The sequence below is a fragment of the Pseudopodoces humilis genome, chromosome 6 (genome assembly GCF_049639895.1).
Source record: "Pseudopodoces humilis isolate 2021_Gansu_Grassland_sample_001 chromosome 6, ASM4963989v1, whole genome shotgun sequence".
NCBI classification, from domain to species: Eukaryota; Metazoa; Chordata; class Aves; order Passeriformes; family Paridae; genus Pseudopodoces; species Pseudopodoces humilis.
In genome coordinates, this window is record NC_142205.1 from 57,244,426 (window position 1) to 57,265,089 (window position 20,664).

General features: G+C 42.6%; 1 protein-coding gene across 5 annotated transcripts in view; it reads right to left on the reverse strand.

Annotated features, from left to right (window-relative positions):
* The window catches only part of SLC10A7 (solute carrier family 10 member 7), a 139,519-nt gene extending 127,832 nt beyond the window's left edge, over nt 1-11,687 (reverse strand). For all 5 annotated transcript variants that reach the window (XM_014254822.2, XM_005525597.3, XM_088056753.1 and 2 more), the window contains exons 1-3: nt 11,475-11,687; nt 7,981-8,063; nt 3,880-4,016 (exon numbers count right to left, since the gene is read on the reverse strand). In XM_014254822.2, coding sequence (XP_014110297.1) covers nt 3,880-4,016; nt 7,981-8,063; nt 11,475-11,574 — 320 coding nt within the window. In that variant the 5' untranslated portion in view covers nt 11,575-11,687. The remainder of the gene's footprint in view (nt 1-3,879; nt 4,017-7,980; nt 8,064-11,474) is intronic.
* Between the last annotated feature and the right edge of the window lie 8,977 nt (nt 11,688-20,664).

The window sequence follows — 20,664 nt, forward strand, 5'->3', positions numbered from 1 at the left end:
ATCACCTGACTGCCATCAAATCATCAACAGCTTTCTCTTACACTTCAGAAATCCAAGATATCCTATTATTATTGTCATTTTTTGGCACTGTTTGTGCAGCAAAGTTATTGATGTGCACAATAAATGTTTTTGCAAAGTAAGAAAAAAGTAGTGAGCTTTCCTTTGTTTTCAAAGACAGTCCACAAAACCACACCACAACAAATTACAATTAAATTTGGGGCTAAGTAAAATAGGGCTTCTGAAGAAAAACTGTGTTGACTTGGAAGGAATAGAAATGCATGGAATAAAACAGATTGCAAAATCCCCAAAAGTGTGGAATCTACATATGATTTCAAGTATTGGAGCTTGAGATTCTAATTCAGAACAATTACCAGCGGGGAACTATTTTGCATTCATAACCGTGTCAGTAGAACCCCTGAGAAAGGCAGTGTCAAAAAGCTGCAGCAAACAGAAGTATTAAATCCAGGCACCAGGGTGCACATTACAGTGCAACTGATACTCTGCAAATATACAAAAAGCTTAAAGAGAAGAAACAGGTAAGTGACAATGACAGTCAGTATTCCCTTTGTCAGCTACAGACACTGTGAGAAAGGAAAGAGGCAACCAATGTAAGCATTATATACATCCAACCACAGGGTGCCAAGCACCACCTTGGAAGCACAGAACACCTTCAGCTAACAGTGAAATAAGCTATGGCAGTGAAGAGTTGTCAGCATATGGCAGAATAAGCTCATATGGAAAAGAAAAGAAATACAGTAAAAAGAAATGGTGCAGGGAAGTCTGGAAATATATAGGAAAATATACAGCAGACAAACACATGGCAATTCTGATGTCCATCCCCTACACTGTGATACTGTTATCTCTCTTCGATGTGGCAGCCAGCTCCTCAAACTTCTCACCTGCTCTAATAAGGAGTGGATTAAGTTCAGAGTTATCCAGAGAGGCACAAAATGTGTGCAAGGGCATTCATCTCAGCTGGCAGACATTTTCCATGCTACAAGGGAAAGATTTAATCATACAATCTCTGTTAATCCTCTCAAATTGAAAATAACACACTTGGCATTAAAAATAAAAATCCCTATCATGTAATATTAATCTAAAAAAAGTGGAACACACAAAATGGCCATACTTTTAATTGAGTGTATTGAAACATGCACCTGTAAACCTTTTTCAGTCTGTATCAACTACAAAATTCTATCAATATAATAACAGATTCCTCTAATGCTCAACAGACTACTAGAGATAACAAAGGTAACAACCAACCAACTAATATATTCCACTGGATCAGGGCATGCTATGACTTAGTAGTCAGTAGACACCAGGGGTCCAAACACTTGCTGTTCTGCTGATAACACTACAGACAACTGAGTAGTAGGGTCAGAAGTCACATGTTTTAGATGCGAAAGCGCCAAAGTCATACCTTATACCCAATCTTTGCATCTCATTCCTTACCATCTGTGCTGAAAATGCTATATGCTAGAAGTGGAGAAGAGGTGAATCTGTGCATACATTAATAACCTGCTTCATGCTCCTTTTCAAACATATGTTGTCAATGCAAAACCTGGTCAGCTAACAAAAAAATTAACTTACGAGATGCCTGGTAGGGTGGCAGTTTCACCTCTATTTTATATATATTTTACATATCTTAAAATAATTGCCAAGCCACCTCCTGATATCATCCCAGACAGAGAGGGGGGAAAGAAAAAAATTCCACTCAGCTGTAGAAACACAGGTGAAAAGCAGGTAACACCTGAACCTCCTTCTCAAATAAAACAGACAGGATGGGAGAACCTACCATGCATTCTGATAAAAGATGGAAAAGGTTGTGTGGGCTGTGCCCTTCAGGCATAACCTTGTGTAGGGAGCAGAGGAGAACTGCAGTGCCCATGGGAGCCACCCTGCCAAAGGGTGCTGCATGTCCTTGGGAGCACGTGCCTGTTTTTCCAGGCCTTTTTGAGTGCTATCAAGCAGCCTCCACTACATGCTGTGCTAAACGTGTGATAAGGAAGTAACTTTGCCAAAACCTGTCTTGTTCCCTTCCCTGTTTTCCTTAGGTTTAGTGTTTCTAAGGGAATAAAAACTACAGCTGTGGGGCATTAGGATGAACTTTTGTTTACACACAGCTGCCACAGCACAGTCCCTCACATCAGCTCTTCACACACACACACAGGGACCTGCTTTGAAATGTGTTATTCTAGAATTAGGACGGAACTCAGGGTCTTCTGCACATGCATCACACTGTACAGTTCCCAGTGGCTGCTGCTCTGAGTGTGTTCTGAACAGCAGCATTTCTCAAGAAAACATTCTTAAAAGAAAGCCCAACCAAACCACCTTAATTAAACTCTTCATTATAATCATTCTTTCAATGAAACCTCAATAAACAGAGTTACTGCACTAAAAGATGAAACAGCCATATCAGAAGCAGACCTCAAGGAACAAGTGCTTGAAAGGCAGCTTGAAGCAAACAGAAGTACAGCAGCTCACTAGTAAGACACAGACACACTCTCATGACAAATGAGCCTGGTTTAGGCTCCACATTTAGAGAAATAAATGCACAAGTATTTATTTTCTTTACAAAAATACAGACATCCCTAGTTTTACAAACAGGTGCATATACATACAATTATATTTGTGCATGCAATAGATCACATCACTTAAATACTAAGAACCAAAGTGGCATAAGACTCATGGGAAAGAAGGAATGATAAGTGCTTCATGGAACCAAAAACCCCACAAAAATCTTTTTCACCTTGCACTTCAGAAACTGAAACTCCATGGATTAGGAAGGAATTTTGGCTGCTGTGGGAAATCACATATCTGTCCTAGCTGACAAAAAACTTCACAATTATTTTACTTTAAGGAATACCCTTTACTACACATAGCTAAATGCAAATGAACATCATATATCAATCTTGTTATTTCCTTGCTTTACTGACACTGTTAAGCAAAAGAGTGTTAACTTTTAATTGATGTTTTTGTCAATGTCACCTTTTCACTATCATTTGGACCAATTCACACTTGATGGAGCACCAGGAGAAGCCTCTTACAAACAAAATGAAATGCTCCTTTAGGTTTAGGCCTTGTAGAAACATAAACATGAGCAGCTTTTTCATTAAACTTTTAAGACAAGGAACTCCCCAAGCAATGTTTCACCAAGAACCAAGAAACAATGGGAATTCTTTCAGTAGTTTTCTGACATAATTGATTTTTTCATTCAAACACTGCAATATACCTGCATGGCACTAAGTATTGACCTCCCATTCCAAAAAAAAAACCCACCCTTTTAACTTTTTTTTATTTTACATAGCATCTATCCCTAGTACACCATCAATGCAGCTTTGCACATTGGCAGTGTACACCCAAGATTTAAAACACACTGTTTTCATGGTAACTTAGTTTCTGCTCATCAAAAGTTCTTGTTCTACAAAAACTTTACTCTTTCTTTTCCCCACAATTTAGCTGGAAGCAGACACCGAAGCCATGCAAGAAATGCTCAATACAGACTACTTAGAAACAGAAAACCAGTATGTGGCATACACAGTATTTATTTATTGGTTTATGTTTTTCCTTCAGCATTCCTTTTCTTTCCTCCCCCCCTTCCCTGACACCTAACACTTCACTTCAGCTGCGTTTTGTGAAAAAGAAAGCTAACTTGTTGCAACCTCCCTACACATAAGACTGTCCAGACTTTCTAAAAATGAGACCAGGTTCCTGAAGGGATAATCTTGTGTATGCACTTTGTTTTCAACAGCAAAGTGCTGAGCACAAAAAACAACCAGCAAAATCTGTTCACAACACAATAAAACACCAGTTGCAGGACAAGCAGCCCTTTAAGACGACAGCTACAAATGTATTTCACTCCATTATGCTTAAACATACCCTTTTAAAAGCCATTCATTTATAGGTGTGATTGATAACAGCTGAAGAAAGACCCATATTGCTGTTGGGAAGAACACAAGTGTAAAAATCTGGACAAAAAGGTGTAGTTTCACATGCATCAAAGCACTTGTCAGCTCCTGCAAAAGAAAAAGAAGAGAGGAAGTTGCAGTCATAAAGGCTGAAGCAAGATCATGTTTGTGCTTTTAAAACTAGGATCAGCTTTATAATACAAAAGGAGTGCATGTCAAAAAGGCACCTTTAGGGATCATCTGATCACCTCTTTAATAATGAAGTACATCCAGACAACATAAAAGCTGCCTGCTCCTGGGCATTTTTCCACAAGAATTGTCCACCACTTCAATAACAGTGTAGCTCTCAGAACAGCAGCTTTTCAGCAGGCAGCCTTAGCACTTTGTCATGGCTTCAAAACCTGTGTTAACTGCACTGATGGCTGTTTACTTTACTGACTTTTGATATCAAGAGGCATGAAAACTTGTACTGAGCATGTGATTTCAGGTTCCTCTGTCTAAAGAGAGCCACAAACTGTGATTCACATTTATACTGCAAAATAAACAAAACTGAATGTTTGTGGATGTTTGTATTACCAAGCATTCATTTGTGCTGTTGGTTTTTCTTAATGTTTGTTATTTTTTCCTTAAAAGCAAAGTAATCTGTAGCAGATTATTTATTTTATCAACAGGTAGGAAATTTATAGGAAAAAAAAATTGGCTGATGAAGAATAACAAAGAAAGAATACCAGGACCATTACAGGCTAAAAACTGTTAAGCCATAAATTTCAGAGAAATAAAGTGTAAAGCACCACTGGAGACTCAGAAAACAACAAAGAAAAATTTAATTTTAAATGGTGTAAGAGCACTCCAGAGAGGTGATCAAGTACCCTTACAGAAAAGCTCTTCAGCTAGCTCTGTGTCTCCATTTCTGCCTTCTCAGGCATCTCAAGGACCTTCTACACAGGTTTTTGAATACAAGGAAAGAGCCTTGCCCATTTCAAGTAATTTCAAATCTCACAGACTGAGAATAAAAATTCCTCCTCCTTCCTCTCACAGTAACTTGCATTCTTTTCAAGTAAACAGTGCAAAAGAACTGATGGCACTCTTATTCAAAACCTAATTTGTTTGGATTCTTCAGCCGACACTCCAGATGCATTAAACATATCTATCTCTCACATACAGAAATACCCTTTAATTTCATATTCTTACAACTGGAAAATACCTCAAAACCAGAGGGCTTTAAGAAGACTCTGTGATACTTCCAAAACCAAAACCCAAGACAAAAAGAAAGCCTCGTTGTAATTTGAGGAAGGTGATACAACACAGCCAACCTACTGCATGGAGGAATGCTGTATTAATGAACAAATCTTTGCAGATCTAAATTACCAGTATTGAAAATGTCCCCAGTGATTGAGAATAATAAGTTATTTAAAATAGTTATTATTATGCCTCAGACTGGATGATCACAGAATAAACACTGAAGCAAAGAGCCTTCACCCTCTTAAACAATTTACAAGGGCTTGTCCAAAAATACATCTGCCACCTCAAAAGCGTTGCTGGGAGCTGCTAGTTATGACTCTGTTTCTGCACACCAGACAGAACAGGTTACCTTGTCTTCCCCAGTATTCTCCCCCCTTTAGGGAGCTTATCCCAGCCTCTCCCCTGGCTGGTGTGGGTCCCTGTTGCCATTCAGCCACACTTCCGATACCCATAGCTGGATCCCTCTGAGCAAATACCCACACAGAGCAAACACTGTTTTCAGTGGCTTGCCAAATTCCTCGTTGAAATGGATAACTCAAGTACGTGATGTAATTTCTGGGGCCCTGTGGGAGGTATTTGCTTTAAAAGAGCAAGCTATCCAGTCACTGCAAACTGAAATAGCATTATATTAAGGTGGAATCAAATGTTCTTGTCAGAGAACACAGTATTCCTACAAATGTAAGAGGACCTTAATCACCTTTGGTTCTGAAGGTGTAACAAGGCCATGCAGAGACAGGCTCTCCTTGAATGTTGCCAATTATTCTGTAAAATGCTTTCTGAACACTTTAGCAAATTTTTTGAGCATGCACTTACACAGCAGATTAAACCAGAAGTGCAACCTTAAAAGAGCATCAGTTATTTCGAATTTTGTCAGATTTATCAGAAGTCCTCTGTTAACATTTACAAACTTTTCATCCTGTCATAAAACACACCAAACACTACTTCCATCTAACTAATACATTATCTAGGGTAGAAAGCTGATACACAAGTCAAGAACAAATAAAGCCAAAAGCAGAAACTATATACTTTGCAATCCAATAAAAAGGCATATTGAGTAATAATATCAACTTCAGGTTGCATCTTAAACAACTATAACATGCCTCAAAGTATTTTAATAAAAACATGACCTGGCCACCTAACACACATAAGGATTGTTTTTAATATACACTTTAGAAAGTAATAGCACAAGGTACAATGTGAGAAATTATTTTCTTCTTCTGTCTTCTACCCCCATGGCAGAAATTTAGAAAAGGCCTAGCTCCTCCATGAAGCATGAAGAAGCCGGATAACAGCACTAGCCCTAACTTCTGCTCTCAAAACAATCTGAGATCAGCTACCTGGACATAAACACCAGCTCCTGTAAAAGCTTCATTTTCATCAATAAATTATTTAAGTTCAAAACAAGACATGACACATCGCCCAGAAAACTGTCAGTCGCATCACCTTAACTGGAAGAAGTTAGATGTACACTAGCATGGAGAATCTAATCAAGACTTTGACAATGCTACTGATTTCTCTCACAGCTGCTTTACAACTACAAGGTTTCAAGGATACAAACTGGCAAAAGTGAAAAAAAAATTACATTTTTTTCTCTGCAGGCAAAAATTCTCAAGCCTGAAAGAGGAAACTCCACCCTATTAATACTGCTCACATTTGTGTTTTGGGTTCTCTTCTCTGTGGAAGAGAGTGCCTCTCCACAGCCAATTTCCATTAGGATGTTACCATCCCAGGCAAATAGATAACAGGATTCTTCCTGCATCCCCACAAGGCTGCTACAGAGCTGACTAAAGTTCCTCAGTTCACTTACATTGTGTCCTGGCAGAACTAGAGGTCCTAGTGCCAGAACTGCCAGGAGACAGCAAAGGAGAGGGCAGCCATCAACTCAAAAACCTCCTCCACTTGAAAGTTCACCACTATAACCATGATACAAGTGGAGAGACTTTTTTGTTGTTGAATGCACAGTACTCACTCAAACCCCAGTTCACCAGGAGATAACTGAACAAAACTGTGATAATTCTTTCAGGCATTAGTATCATGCAACTTATGACTAGCATCCCCTGTTAGTCAACAGCATGAAGGAATCAGAAAACTAGACTAGCAGAGATGTGCAGTCTTTCATTTCAACTTTGGCTGCTCCTCTTCTTGGCACATAGCCATCATTTCCCTTCTCCATGATTCTTTTACACACCCCTTCATCTCTTCTGAATCCCAGGCTGCTCCTCTTTGAATAAGGTGTGACAAAATTTTAAACAAATCTCAGTGCCTGTGACAGGCACCAGAGTGTAGACACCTCAAATCCACCTGTCCACAACAAAATCCTATGGGAAAAGACTGCCAAGACTTTGCACTTGTATATTGACATTGTATCTGCACTGGAACCCTTTCCTGCTGATCCTAGCTGCTGTTCCTGGCCCTACCAAACAAGGTAACTTAAAGCCACCAGATCTTTGTTTCCACCAATCCAGCAGTGAACAGCTGCATCTCACCCTGATTTGGGTTTGGGACTCCATCAGGGTGTCCCAAATTGTCTCCAAGATCCAGTCTCCAAATTGTGCTCATCGCTTCCATTTAGTTAAAGCTGTGCAGAGACAAGCCACCCACCCTCTGTGGATGGGTGACATTTATTCACACTGTCCTTCTCATCATCTTCATTACTTTGTGAAGCACTTTCTGAAATCAAGGAGGGTTACTCCTTAAACAGCTAACATTTATCTTCCCTTGTCAGCCATCCTCCCAGCACCACCACCATTCCAGTTAGATTCAAATCTGATCAAAAGGAACACATTTTTTTAGAGCATAACAGGAATGAAGCAATGAGAAATTACAGTACCTCAGTTTTTAAGGAGAGTCCGCTGTTAAAGAATATAGCTGAAACGGCAATGTACGTTATCGTAATTTCTGGTTTCAAGGGTCCTAAAAAATACAGACATGGAGAACAAAGTGAACTACAGTCAAAGGGATAATGATATTCAAATACTATATCAGACTAAATGAGAATACTTAAAAAAATACCTGGAAAAAGTGTAATCAGTAAAGTCTCCAATATAAAAGAACGGCATTTCTATCAAGTTACAGAAAGCATGCTATTAATTTAAAATAAAAGTAAACCAGTGAGTGCAGAGTGAGTAATGTCATCATATAAATTTGACTTCCATGATTAGAGGCCACTGGGAACTCAGAGGTAAATTCTGGAAATTTGAAAATGGGGAGCCTTTCATAGTTCTCCATCAGAGTATCCCTACTTGGCAAAATCAAACCAAACACACAAATAAAAATATTAACTGGTACCTTCACAGGGCGATTGACATCCCTCACACAGATATCTCTCACTTCTTGCCCTACAACACACACACACCTGTCTGGCAGCCTCCACAGAAGAACCCAAATCACACCTTGCAATGACTTCCTTGGAGCAATACAATTCTGTGTTATTCCCCTTGCAACAGAAAATGGTGCAAAATGGCTCATTCCAGCCCCACAATAACACATTTCAGACACTGCTGCAGTGAGATCAGCAAGATGCCTGCACCACCAAGGCTTCCTTTGTACCAAAGGCTTACATTTGTATATATTTATATACTTTTTTTCAGGGAGATTAAAATACAGTCTTTTTTACGCTCCTATAAAAATGATGAATTCTCTTAATACACTTTGCCTTCAGAGGCCACCAAGCATAAAATGTATGTGCTCATTTTTTCATGAGCATTCAACCAGATACTACATTAGAAAGAAAATATTAGCGGTCTACTTAGGACCAAAGTAATATCCTCACTCGACAAGTGACTCTAAGTTGTCATGAACAAAACTGCAGCAGCAAACAAGCCAGCCTTGATTCGCCACTCCAGAAGAGAGGAACATTTCTGCTCCCTCAGACACATTGATGGTCACACTGGAGTAAGGTCAATGATCCTTAAATCAGAGGGACTTGGTTGTAGAAGTCAAATTTTCATCTCAAGTCATTTCAACCCAAATCCTACTCTCAAGAAGAACTCTGTTGACAAGACACTAAAACTGTGTGTACCAAATACACAAAAAAACCAAAACAAAACACCAAAAAAAAACCCAAAACCCACAAAAAAACCCCACACCAAGCTAGAGATATGAAGACTAAGGTAAAAACAAGACAGGAAATGCGAGAGTTACAGTTGCAAAAAAGCACACAACTAGTTGCAAAATTATGACAAGTTAACTGAATAGACAGGAAAAAAACCCCAGAGATTATATAAATATATAGCTCTACAGAAAACTATATTTTATAGACACAAGTACCTCTTTTTTCTAATCCTTTAGAAGATTAGAGTGTCTATGTACATGCACATACAGCAGACAAGCAGTGGGTTAGTCTAGCTAAAATAGGGGTTCTTCCCAGACTCAGTTTTTCTGGTTTATGGTTTTTCACTGGGCTACCTGAACTCCTTCTCCCAGGAGAAGCCTCTGCCACCAGAGCAACCACAAACTCGTGGAGCACAGGGAAATCTGTTCACAACAGAAGAATTATTTTCACAAAATAACTAAATGGGCTCATTTATCAAATAGGAAAACACACAAAAATGGCTTGGTTTATGTTGTGAAGGTGACAACAACACAAATCTTTGTTATTTATGGCACAGTCTTCCATGGGTATGGATGCTGGAATGGTATACCATTCACTAAGGCCCTGCAAATTACGGTGCATGGCTTTGTCAGCTGAAAGATGACGAACTAAGGTTTTTTCACGTGCTGATACTTCCCACCCCTCACCTCTTTCTGCTTTTAAAAAGAAATATTTTCCTTCCTCAGAGCACTGATATGCCATAGTTTCAGAGGAGCGTAGACCACTATGGGGAACATGTGCTCACTACTTTCAATCAATGCTTCCAAGATTTTTCAAGCAAATTGTGCCAGGACCAATACCGTGTCAAAGCTTGACATCTCTTTGCAGCAGGATAATTTAATGAAGTGCTCCATCATAGTGTTTCCACGCAGGAAGTGAGCCGAGGCAAAATCATCTCCTATTCGAGCTAAAAGGATCTCTCACACAGCTGCTAAGAATTAGCACGGCACTCAAAGCAGAAAGGGACAAGACACCTGATACTATCAATTTCAAGTCGTCTGTAAGGTCTGCTGAAAACACAGCACAGATCCTGCAAGAAGCTCCACATGGGTTCTATTCACCTCTGCAGAACAGCACACAGCGGTTAGAAGGGATCCTTGCACAGCAGGAATTTGCCTACCCTGAACTCCATGAAGAACTGGAGCATTAGTTGCCACAGCATGTGTTCAGAGACATATTTTTTAATCACTTCCTTTTTTTCCCAGAACCTAAGAGGTAGGAAAAGTTTGGCTCCTCAGTGAGAAGCTGTCTATCCTCAAACTTCAGCTCTGTTAAGAAGGAAAAAAAAAAAAAAAAAAAAAAGAAATTAAAAAAACCCAAAACCCTGTGCCTATAAAAGCATAGATAGATTCTTCCTCCTCTCACATAACATGGAAATGCTAGAGGAATTCTACTGAAGTGTTCTACATCCCTCTTCTTAAGCCATCAGAGAGCAAATAGGAAGAAGCAATACAACATTTAATTTGTTCTTGAAACCTGTGAACATCTGAAGCTGAAGTTCCAATAAAAACTAACCAGGAGACACCCCCAGCCTTTATACATCGTTTATGTTTAAATAACAGTGGATATTTCATCAGCCCTTGTTCCGGAAAACATACAAGCCCTCCCTGCAAAGGACAGATCTGCTTTGCCCCCTGTACACATTTTTTACACCACCACTTTCCACAGGATCAGTTTCCCTGTTTTCCCCCACCTTTCATAAAGAAGTAAGAGGGAACAACAACGAGACAAAAAAAAAAAAAAAAAAAAAAAAAAATCCAAAACTTTTAAATACAAGAGCTCTACTATAAAGCGAAAGAAAAGGTCTGGCCGAAACACAACACCACAATACACCTTCAGCTACACCTCCGGGGAAGCTCCCAGACGGCAGAAATCCATAGCCTGAGCTGCCAGCACTTCATGCCCGCAGCTCTGAAGTTACGACTTAGTTGAACAGGAGCACATTCAGAGCCAGTCACTACTTGGCTTCCACCGCTCCTAATCCCAGAAGAGCAGGACACTCCCCCGGCCAGTGGTACAGTGCCGAGCAAAGAGCCGGGAACGCAGCCGGGAGCAACTCCCGGGTTCCTGAGGAGCACTGTTTGGATCAGGGACGAAGAGGAGCCGACGGAGGGCAGGGACCCCGCACGGGCGGGACGGGGCGCGGGGGCAGCGCGGCCGCCGGGACTTGGCGAACTCCCGGGGGCTCCCGGTGCCCCGCCGGGCTGCCGGGGCACCGCGCCCGCACTCACCGCCTTTGACGCCGACACCGGGCTCCAGCCGCGCCACGGCGATGACCAGCACGATGCCGAGGATGAACCACTCCTTCCGCAGCCGCTCCAGCAGCCCCATGGCGCTGCCCGCCGCTCCCCGCTGCCCGGCGCGGCGCGGATCGGCTCCGCCCGGCACCGCTCGCTCCGGTTCGGCCGGGCTCGGTCCGGCGCCGCTCGGCTGCTCCGGGCTGCTGCGGGCGCGGGGCGGGGCGCGGCCCCACCGCCCGCCGGCAGGGCCAGCCGGATCCGCTGACAGGAAAAGTCTCACCCACCGCCGCCATCGCTACCACGCACCTCCTAGTAGGCGCGCAGACCCGCCATGCCGCCCGCCCTCCCGCCCGGCTACGGACAGCTGCGGAGCCCCGCCGGCTCCGGCCGCCCCCGCCCCGCATCCCCGCCCCCAGGCGGACACCGCGGGGGGGGGGGGTGGGAACGGGACGGGCCGGGGCTGCCGTCACCGGGCGGGTCGGGGAGAGCGCGGGCACGGAGCCGCTGCCGGAGGACGGGGGCGGGGTGCGGGCTGTTTCGGGACATTACAGCGGCCGCCTGACGGCCGGCGCTTGACGCGCGGGAGGGCGGGCACGGGCCGGGAAACGCCGGGGCGGGATCCGGGATCACTCCGTGAGGGCGCGGGCTGGGCCGGCGGGGCAAACTCCGACAGCTGCGCTGCCTGCAGCCGCGGGAGCGAGGAGCGCCGGGCGGGAGCGAGGAGCGCCGGGCGGGCGGGAGCGAGGAGCGCCGGGCGCACCTGTTCGCGGTGCGCGCTCACGGCCGCCCCTCCCGGCGCTGCGCCGCCGCCGCCAGGGACACGTGGATCGGGATCGCCCTGGAGTTCCCGCTGAGCGCCTGCCTGTCCGTTCCGGGCAGAGCCAAAGGCACCTGTTCAGCCCCTGTCGCGACATGCCGACGGGGTCGCCCGAGCCGAGCCAGCCGCTTCCCAGCGGCGGGTTCCCTGGTTTACCTCAGTGCTATAAACACATCGATTAAAACAGGATCGTAAAACTTGATCCTGGTGCTCCACCCGCGTTTTCCATTCCCTATTCCCCTCTTGTGGCTCTTCCCCGATGGATTCATCGTCCTGCCCGGCCACGGCCAGCGCGCTCCAAGGCGCATTAGCAGGGAAAGGATAAAGCAGGAGACGCTCTGTGTTCCAGCGGCTCCCGCCAAGGCCGCCCCGTCCCGCAGGGCTCTCCCAGCACGGCAGCTCCGCTGCGCCATTCCTGAACATTTTGGGGAAGTTCATCCTGCACAGCCTCTGCCGATGTATTGAAGCTTCAGGGAATAGCCCGGCCACGCGCTTTCTGCTACCAGGGAAAGAAATGTTTCTAGCTGAGAGCTCAGCTGATCTCCAAGATGTGCAAATCCCTGCGTGTCCTGGGAGGCTCACTCGTGTGAACGGGGATACATCAGAGCCGAAATGCTTGGATATGGGAGGGAACGTGCCTTCTCCCACCCGCAAGCGGATCCAGACTGCACGATTTAAAATGATTATACATTTCACTGCTTTACTAAAGTTTACTGCAGTGCATGTTGATCCTTGCTCCCTTTTCAGGAGGGAGAGGCAGATTGCAAAACCTCACTGCACTTGCCCTGTGCAATCACTGCGGGTTAGCTGTTTTGGGAGAAAATAAACGCATAATGTGTTCATCTAGAGCAAGCTGTGACTATAACAAGTGTAGGATTTGATTACTTGGAGGATTTGATTGCTGCACAGGAGAGATAAATCAGATGAAGGTGTACAGTTAATGGTTATCTTATAAACTATATTAAATTTCTCTCTGGATACTCACAGGTGGCCCTAGTTCCAGGATATCTGCACCATTCATGGACAGAGCATGCACATCTTCTCCTGTGTGGCTCTGAAAGCCACACCAGCAAGGGCATGGGTCCTCTGATCTGAACACAGCAGGAGTCCATGGCTTCCCAGGTGGTTTTGTTGTGAATTTGCATGCAGCCCTGGAGCTCCTAACAGAGATGGGAAAGAGACTTTTCACCCTGTTACCAGTGGTTCCAGCCAGGCTGGTGAATTGCAAGATGCAGAGGCCTCACACTGCACCAGCAGGGCTGGAAGGCAGGAGCAGATTCAGCATAATCCAGGAAAAAATATAATAATAAATAATCTGTTTAGGTCAAAAGTTATGCACTCAGAAATTAGAAGCAGCTGAATTTCATAGTGAATGAAAATGCTGCAGTATCAATTCCTGTGGAAGCTGCAGAGGGATGCAAAGAAGGGGCAGGTAAGGAGGATGCTCAGTCTAGCAATAAAATTCAGTCATGCAGTAAAGACAGCGGTCTCACCCTGCTTATGCATCGATTTCTACATGGTAGTAATCCTACCCTCATTCTTTGCAGGTGGATACTAATCATGGGATTTCTAATCTTGCTCACTGTTCAAGTTAATTCCAATTAATTTTGCCAGCAAGTTGCAGATATTTGCTCACAGCAGATCTAATTGGCAAAAGTTAGAAACCTCATGTTCAGTTGTAGGCTCTAGAAGGTGCTTCTCAATCTCCCTTCCAAAGGGTCACTTTCTGTGCACAGTCCCAAGCCTGTTTCTCCTTCTCCAAAGAGGGATAACTCACTCAGTATTACATTTAGAAGAGTTAAGAAATATATATATACTAAAAACCATAAACAAACAAGAAAAGCCCCCAAAACCAAATGGTTATCAGATATAACAGAACTTCTGTCTACATTCAAAATAAAAAGATAAGCTTTAATGAGGCTCTTTTGCTTTGAGGGGATGCTTTGCCTTTAAACTTTTTCCAAGAGAGCTGAAGTTTGCAATAAACATCTTTTGCCATCTGAGTTACAAAACACTCAGGTTCATGAGGCTCTCTTCTTTTGTAATCTTTAAAATCATATGCAGATATTCTAAGCTGTGTGTTGAAAGACTTGTACAAAGACATTTTAGCTATCTGTTTTTTTTTTTTAAGCTGCCCTGCTATGACTGTGGTAAGCATATATGTCTCTTAGATTAAATAAATTAAACTGTTCCTGCTTTTAAATAAGAAAGGATTCTGTAAGCCCTGCCGCATCCCACCAGAGTGGAGCAGAAGGGAAGAAAACACTACATGTGAATTTCATAATTGGCAATGTGAATTTATTATGACATTCACACATCCAAAATCTATCTGCAAGACAGCATCACTGTTGCTATCAGGGAATTTATTACCCATATGGAGGCATTTGGTCCCTATTAGAGAGGGACAATCCAGCATGTCCAAAACTGTCTCCTGCAACATTTCACATTCCTCCTCACATTCCTATACAGATATTCTAATGTATTCTAATTAAACACCAGGACTCAAACAGATCAGGAATAGTCTGGCACATGTGTAAGTTTATTCTTTGCTACACTGTACAAAAGCATTTTGGGATATATTTAGCTGTGGCTTAGACGTAGCACAGGAACAAGAGTTTAGCTTCTCTCTGATTTCACATGACCAAATTTTCATTTTTGTTCAACTGCAAACATACCTCGGGGCTTCCAGATGCTTTCCTGCCTCCAAAGGCCCTCGTGCTTCCTTCTGCATAATACAAAAGCTCTGTGACATGCCTAGCTATGAGGCAGCAGGTTTTTGTTGCTCACAGGTAGCCTGCTGAAACCAACAGGACTGTTCACGTGGGCAGGGACTGGTTTTCATGTCTGCAAGGACGCAGAAGTGGACTGGACATTTCTGGGCTTCACATTTTAAACAACCACTCTCGTGTGGTTTGAGCCTATTCTTTTTGTGTGCCCAGCCTCTGATCTGCACCACATACCTCGCTGCCTGATAACTGCACAGTTATTTTAGGGAATGTGTGAGGATTTTCATGCTCCTGAGTAGCAGATGTCATCTGATTATGCATTTAGACAGGAGAGATTTTATTATAAAGGAGATGGGATCACCAGATAAAGGGAGCTTAAACGAGAAGAGGAGATAGTATTAAATAATTTAGCTTGAAAAGAACAAAGATATTCCGAATGAACAAGATAAAGAGAGGTGTTAATTATAAATAGGAAAGTTGAGGAGAAAAAGTGGAAATATATGGGAGGCGGTTTACAACACATTTATATTTCTCACAAGCACTTAGTGGCATGATCTCAGATTTTCTCAGAGAAAACTGAAGAGATTGCTGTACTGATCCCATTAGCTGGATTTCCTCGTGGAAGAGGAATTTACAAGCCTTTATTGTGTCTTGGCCTAGGTGCTTATACTGCTTTAGGCATCTGCAAAGGATCTTTTGGTTCTTGCTACTGCATATTATTGAATACCTATAAACACTTAGCTACTGCCAGCTGCAGGACTTACTACCCTTAGCACAATTCAGTAGCAGGAGTTATGTAAAAGTTCAATTTAGAACAGCACTAAATGGGACTTAAACACACATATAGGTGTGCTTTTCTAAATAGAAGCTATGAGATGATGAAAGGTTTTGTGAATCTTCGGGTTTATTATAATGCTATGGTATTTTTTTTTCCCCAGAGACCTTAAATGCAGAATACATTTTTTGTTTTTAACTTGTAATAAAAGGTCCTCTTACATACTTAGTTATTCAACAAATAAGCAATTTTTCTTTTACTTAAAGAGCTCAGTGTGAAATTTTCATGAGATAAGCTCAGGCATTAAGAAGAAAATTTAAAAGGCAACAGGTGGGGGTTTTGCTGATCCCTTTCCTCAAACCTGCTTGTTCTTACCAGAAACAGAACCTGGTTTACTGATTTTCCACTCATGATATTCTCTTGACTTTTCTTCCTAGACTACCAAGAGACCATATGAATTTAGGGAAATTTTCATGTTTAGCACCTTTTCACAGAAATATGGTTTCCCAGTAGACTGCAAAGCTATAATGTATGCAGAAGGTTGCGTTAGAAAAATAAAAAAGGAAAAGAAAAGCTGTTGGCATAATAAAGCTGTGCTTTTGATACAAATTATGGGCGTTGTCAACTGTAATTCAAAAACAGAAGACAAAAAAATTATTTTTTTTTAAAACCATAACAAGCTGTATATATTTAGACCTGAAAAATGAAAGCAAGAATGGGAAATAACTTCCCTGGAAAATTTCACAATGAACAACTGGATTTAACCTATTAAATAAAAGACTTCAGAGATAACATGGAGATACCTTCATATCTTTTTCTCCTTATGCTTACAAAAATAACCTTCTAATATTATAATAATCATACCAAAATACCTACAACAGGAGAATTTTCACTATAGAAGTCTGTGCTGCATTTTTACAGAGGAGAGGCAGGATATTTCTGGGTGTGGATGCACAGATGTGCAGATGCAAAAGTTTTACAATGCTTTTAAGGTAATTAACCACTCATAATGGGAAGAGTGTATAAATCACAGAAAGCAGGAGGAGAGCAGTCACCCCAGCCCCTCTGGCACTGAAATCAGGAGCCACAAAGGTCAAGTTTGGAAGGAGCAGCCATCAGAGAAATCAGCTGCTAGAAGTTTCTAGGAGGTTTGTCTTAAGGTTGGTGAAAGCTGGCTTCTAGGAGCTTCAGCTTTATCTTCTAGGATGTCCAAGAGGAAGGACAGCCCATTCTCCAAATTTTGTATTCTCTTAGCTGGAAAGAAGGTAGAGCCTTGTTTCTCTTGCATCTGTCCCATTTGATTTTAATATTACTAAAGAGTTTAAAGAATCAAAGAGACAGGGCCTGTTCACCAGCTTCCCTGAAGGAGAATGCCAGAGGCGGCTTTATACTTCCTGAGATTTATCAGTTTGATTTCATCTTAATAATGGCACCTGCTGTTACACCTCTTGGATCTTTGCAGGTCACTGCTGTGCCCTGTCCTCACCACAGGCCAGGACCCAGCTCTCCATCAGTCTGAAGAATAGCAAAATGCATTCCACAGGAATCTTACAGACACATAACTTGACCTGCCTCGAAGTAAATTCCACCTTATTTCCAAATATATTCATTTGATCCCAGCCTATCTGGCCTTGATTTAAAATGGACAAGAACACTGAGTGCTTCCAAGTGCTGCATGTGTCAGTCCTGAGAGGAATGTTCCCACACATCCTCTCCTAGAAAGGTACAAGAACACAGTAATAGATGGGCTCTGATGTGTCTGATGTTGATCAGGTTCACATTTAAGTGAAAAAATGTCAAATGATAAAGCAGATGCAAAAGAAAAAAAAAAAAAAAGAAACTAGGAAGGGAGAGGGGGAAAGACGCTAAATAATTAGGAAAAATATAACCAGAGAGGAAGAAATCCTTTAAAAGCTATCTAATAACAAATCAGATATTGTATCTGTCAATACATAAAAAATGAGGTTGCTGACAATTCTTCATCCCACAATCTGCAGCATTAATAAGTTATGAAGTATTAAAAAATCTGGGACGCTTTGTGCCTAAAACAGTATCACAGGAGGACAAGGGAATAAAGCTGAACAGAAACAAAGGACACGATTGTGTTTTGCTGGCAAATAATGACATAAATGAAAAACAAAACTATGGAAACAAACACAACCCCTCCAACCATCAAATAGAAGGAAGCATGACTGCCTGAGTTCTTTGGCAGTCAATCAGATACAAATCATGAAGTCAGCACTATCTGATGAAAGTTTTGGGTGCAGCTGTTACTCCAGAAGGGTCCAGCCCGAACTGCTTATTTAAACAATGAGAAGGAGATGGCAGGGGAGCAGAGGACTGAAGTAACACTTGAGCTAGTTTTGGAAGCCAAACTATCCTGAGGTGAACAGCACCATGAGGGGCAGAGCCTGAAGGGAAAGCCATTTCTATCCAAGCCTACTGTCCTGCTGCTCTCCTTGCACTGTCAATTCGTTTCCCTTACTGCTGCCTCACTGACCAGGAGACAAGACTGTCACATCCAGGGCTCAAATGCCCACCACTTGCTTTTTGGCACAGCTGACAGAGCTGCTAAACCCTCTCATCCTCCCTTCTCTCATGTTCAGCATCTGCCTCACACCTGTACCAGGACATTGCTGAATAGGTCAGCTCCTGGGACACTCTGCCTTCTCTTTCCTGTTCTCAGGGAAAGCAAAGCATTATTCTTCTGTGAAACCAAAATATTCCTACAACATAATCAGGGCTTGACAAAGACTTCCAAGCAGCACTGTGCCCTGCCTGACATCTATCCAGTTTATGCCACACAAGTCATCCTTTGGCAATTTTGTATTGTTTATTTCCCAGGTCTCATCCTATCTCCCCCCATTCCCTTCCATGTAAGCGGCTCTAATGCCCCAGCCTTGAGCTGCAGCAGGCAAGGGAAGGAACTATTTTTTTTTAAGTAGGTACAAGTCAGTCAGCAAGAGCAGTAGGGAAGTTAGAGCAGAGATGGTGAGGGATCATCTGGCTGGGTTTTTTTTTTTAGCAGAGGCTGTATTAGGTAGGGCCTTATATTTCCTTTAGAGGATGTGCATTAAGCAGAGTTCTACCCTGATCCCTTTAGGAAGTGGGAGAGTTGTGATGGTGCCTTTTCCCTGAGAGCATTTATAAGCTTTCCTCATAGGAAGCTTTCCTTGTGGTGCATTTTTAAGTAGATCAAATGTAAAGGAAAATCCCAATTCAGAATTAATTGGCATACATTTTTTCAGGAGCTGGAGGGATTTTGAGTTTCTTCCTTCTAGATCAACTTACAACACTCCTGCATTTGAAGTTGTACCTGTCTGTGGAAGGAGGCAATCACAGGACCTGCAGCAAGGCACGTCACCCTGACTTTACCTCTCCACCCTGTTACTTCAGGGGCTGTCCAGTGTGGTGTTCGTAGCTCACATTTAACTCCAGCTTATTCTTGAAGTCTTTGCTTCTGTAGGTGCTGTTCTCACGCTGGAGACAGTAGCATAGAAGGAAAGCCATGTTTGGAATTAACCATTTCCAGCAACCCTGCACAGCCAGAATCAGCAGCTGAACCAGATGCTTGGTGGGGGAATAACACTCCTTTTTTAAGGGGGTCCAGAGTAATAACCAGCTTAAAATTGCTTAGTGCCTTTAGCTCCAGGCTCATCCACACCATGTGTTCGCCTCCTATTATTTTGTCAAACAAAGTAGAGGTTTTCACCATGACACGCCACTGTCCCTTTGTGTTCTGCTCCTGCTCTGGGAAAATGGCTTTCCCCTCCACATGCCCAACCCACTGGCACATCCAGTAGTGCCTAAGCAGCACCACTCTCCATCCAGACAGGTATTCCCTCTTCACCTCCCGTCCAGCAGCTCTCTGGGTGCACAGCAAGCTCCATCTGAGTCACACAGTAATAATCATTGCTTATATACAAGATCCCTTGTGTACTGTATATTAATGTCTGGCTGGTAATTTAATGGCACCTCTAGGCATAAACAAAAGTTTATTAAAACAGTAAGTAAAATGGTCCCGAAGACTGGCCTGCATTTTTAATTTTCTATTCAGCATTCCAAAGTACAGAGCCAGCCTCCTTATGCAAAAGGAAAGCTACAGAGAAGCTACACCAAGACACTGTGCACAAGTCAGACATAGCACAGTCTGGAGCAATAGGATGCATCCTTAATTCTCACAAGCCCCTTATTTTCTGGTCATCTTCAGCAATGACAGCCATACAGAAATTTGAATTATTAGGAAATGTGTGCAACTCCAAAAAGCAGCAGCATATTGATTTCTACTCACTTTACTTGTCACTTCTCAGCTAGGAAGCCACACAGCAGCTAAAACCTTAAATCCCTGTCAATAGTTGGCAGTACCCACCATAGTTAAGACTGAGTCACGCTCTCAACCTTGGGCACATAAAAGTAACACCATTCCTCCTCCATGTTTTTTATTCACCATATTTATTTTTTTTACAAATTATTTAGTGCTCTAAAACCAGGTTTCTTTTCTCATAACCTATATTTTTGAGCTCAGTAAAATCTGTATGTGCTTGCTAATGCATATGTTATTATACATTTACAGTGGGCAAGTAGGTGGACACATTTTTTGGGCAACATTTAAGAAGAAACTTGAACCGATTTTCACATTTTAGATTAAAGTTATGGAGACATGAAAAATTCCAGTAAAAAATTTGTCCATTGAGAAAATTCACTGTGGAGATGCTGGAGCAAGCAGCTGTGCTTTTAGCAAGTCTCATTTCAAATCCCAGCCACACTTCCAGACTGCAGTGACATCCCCCTCCATTCCTCCACTTTAATTTAGTATACACTAGGGACCAGGAAGCATTTCTCAGCTCCCAGAGTACATCACCA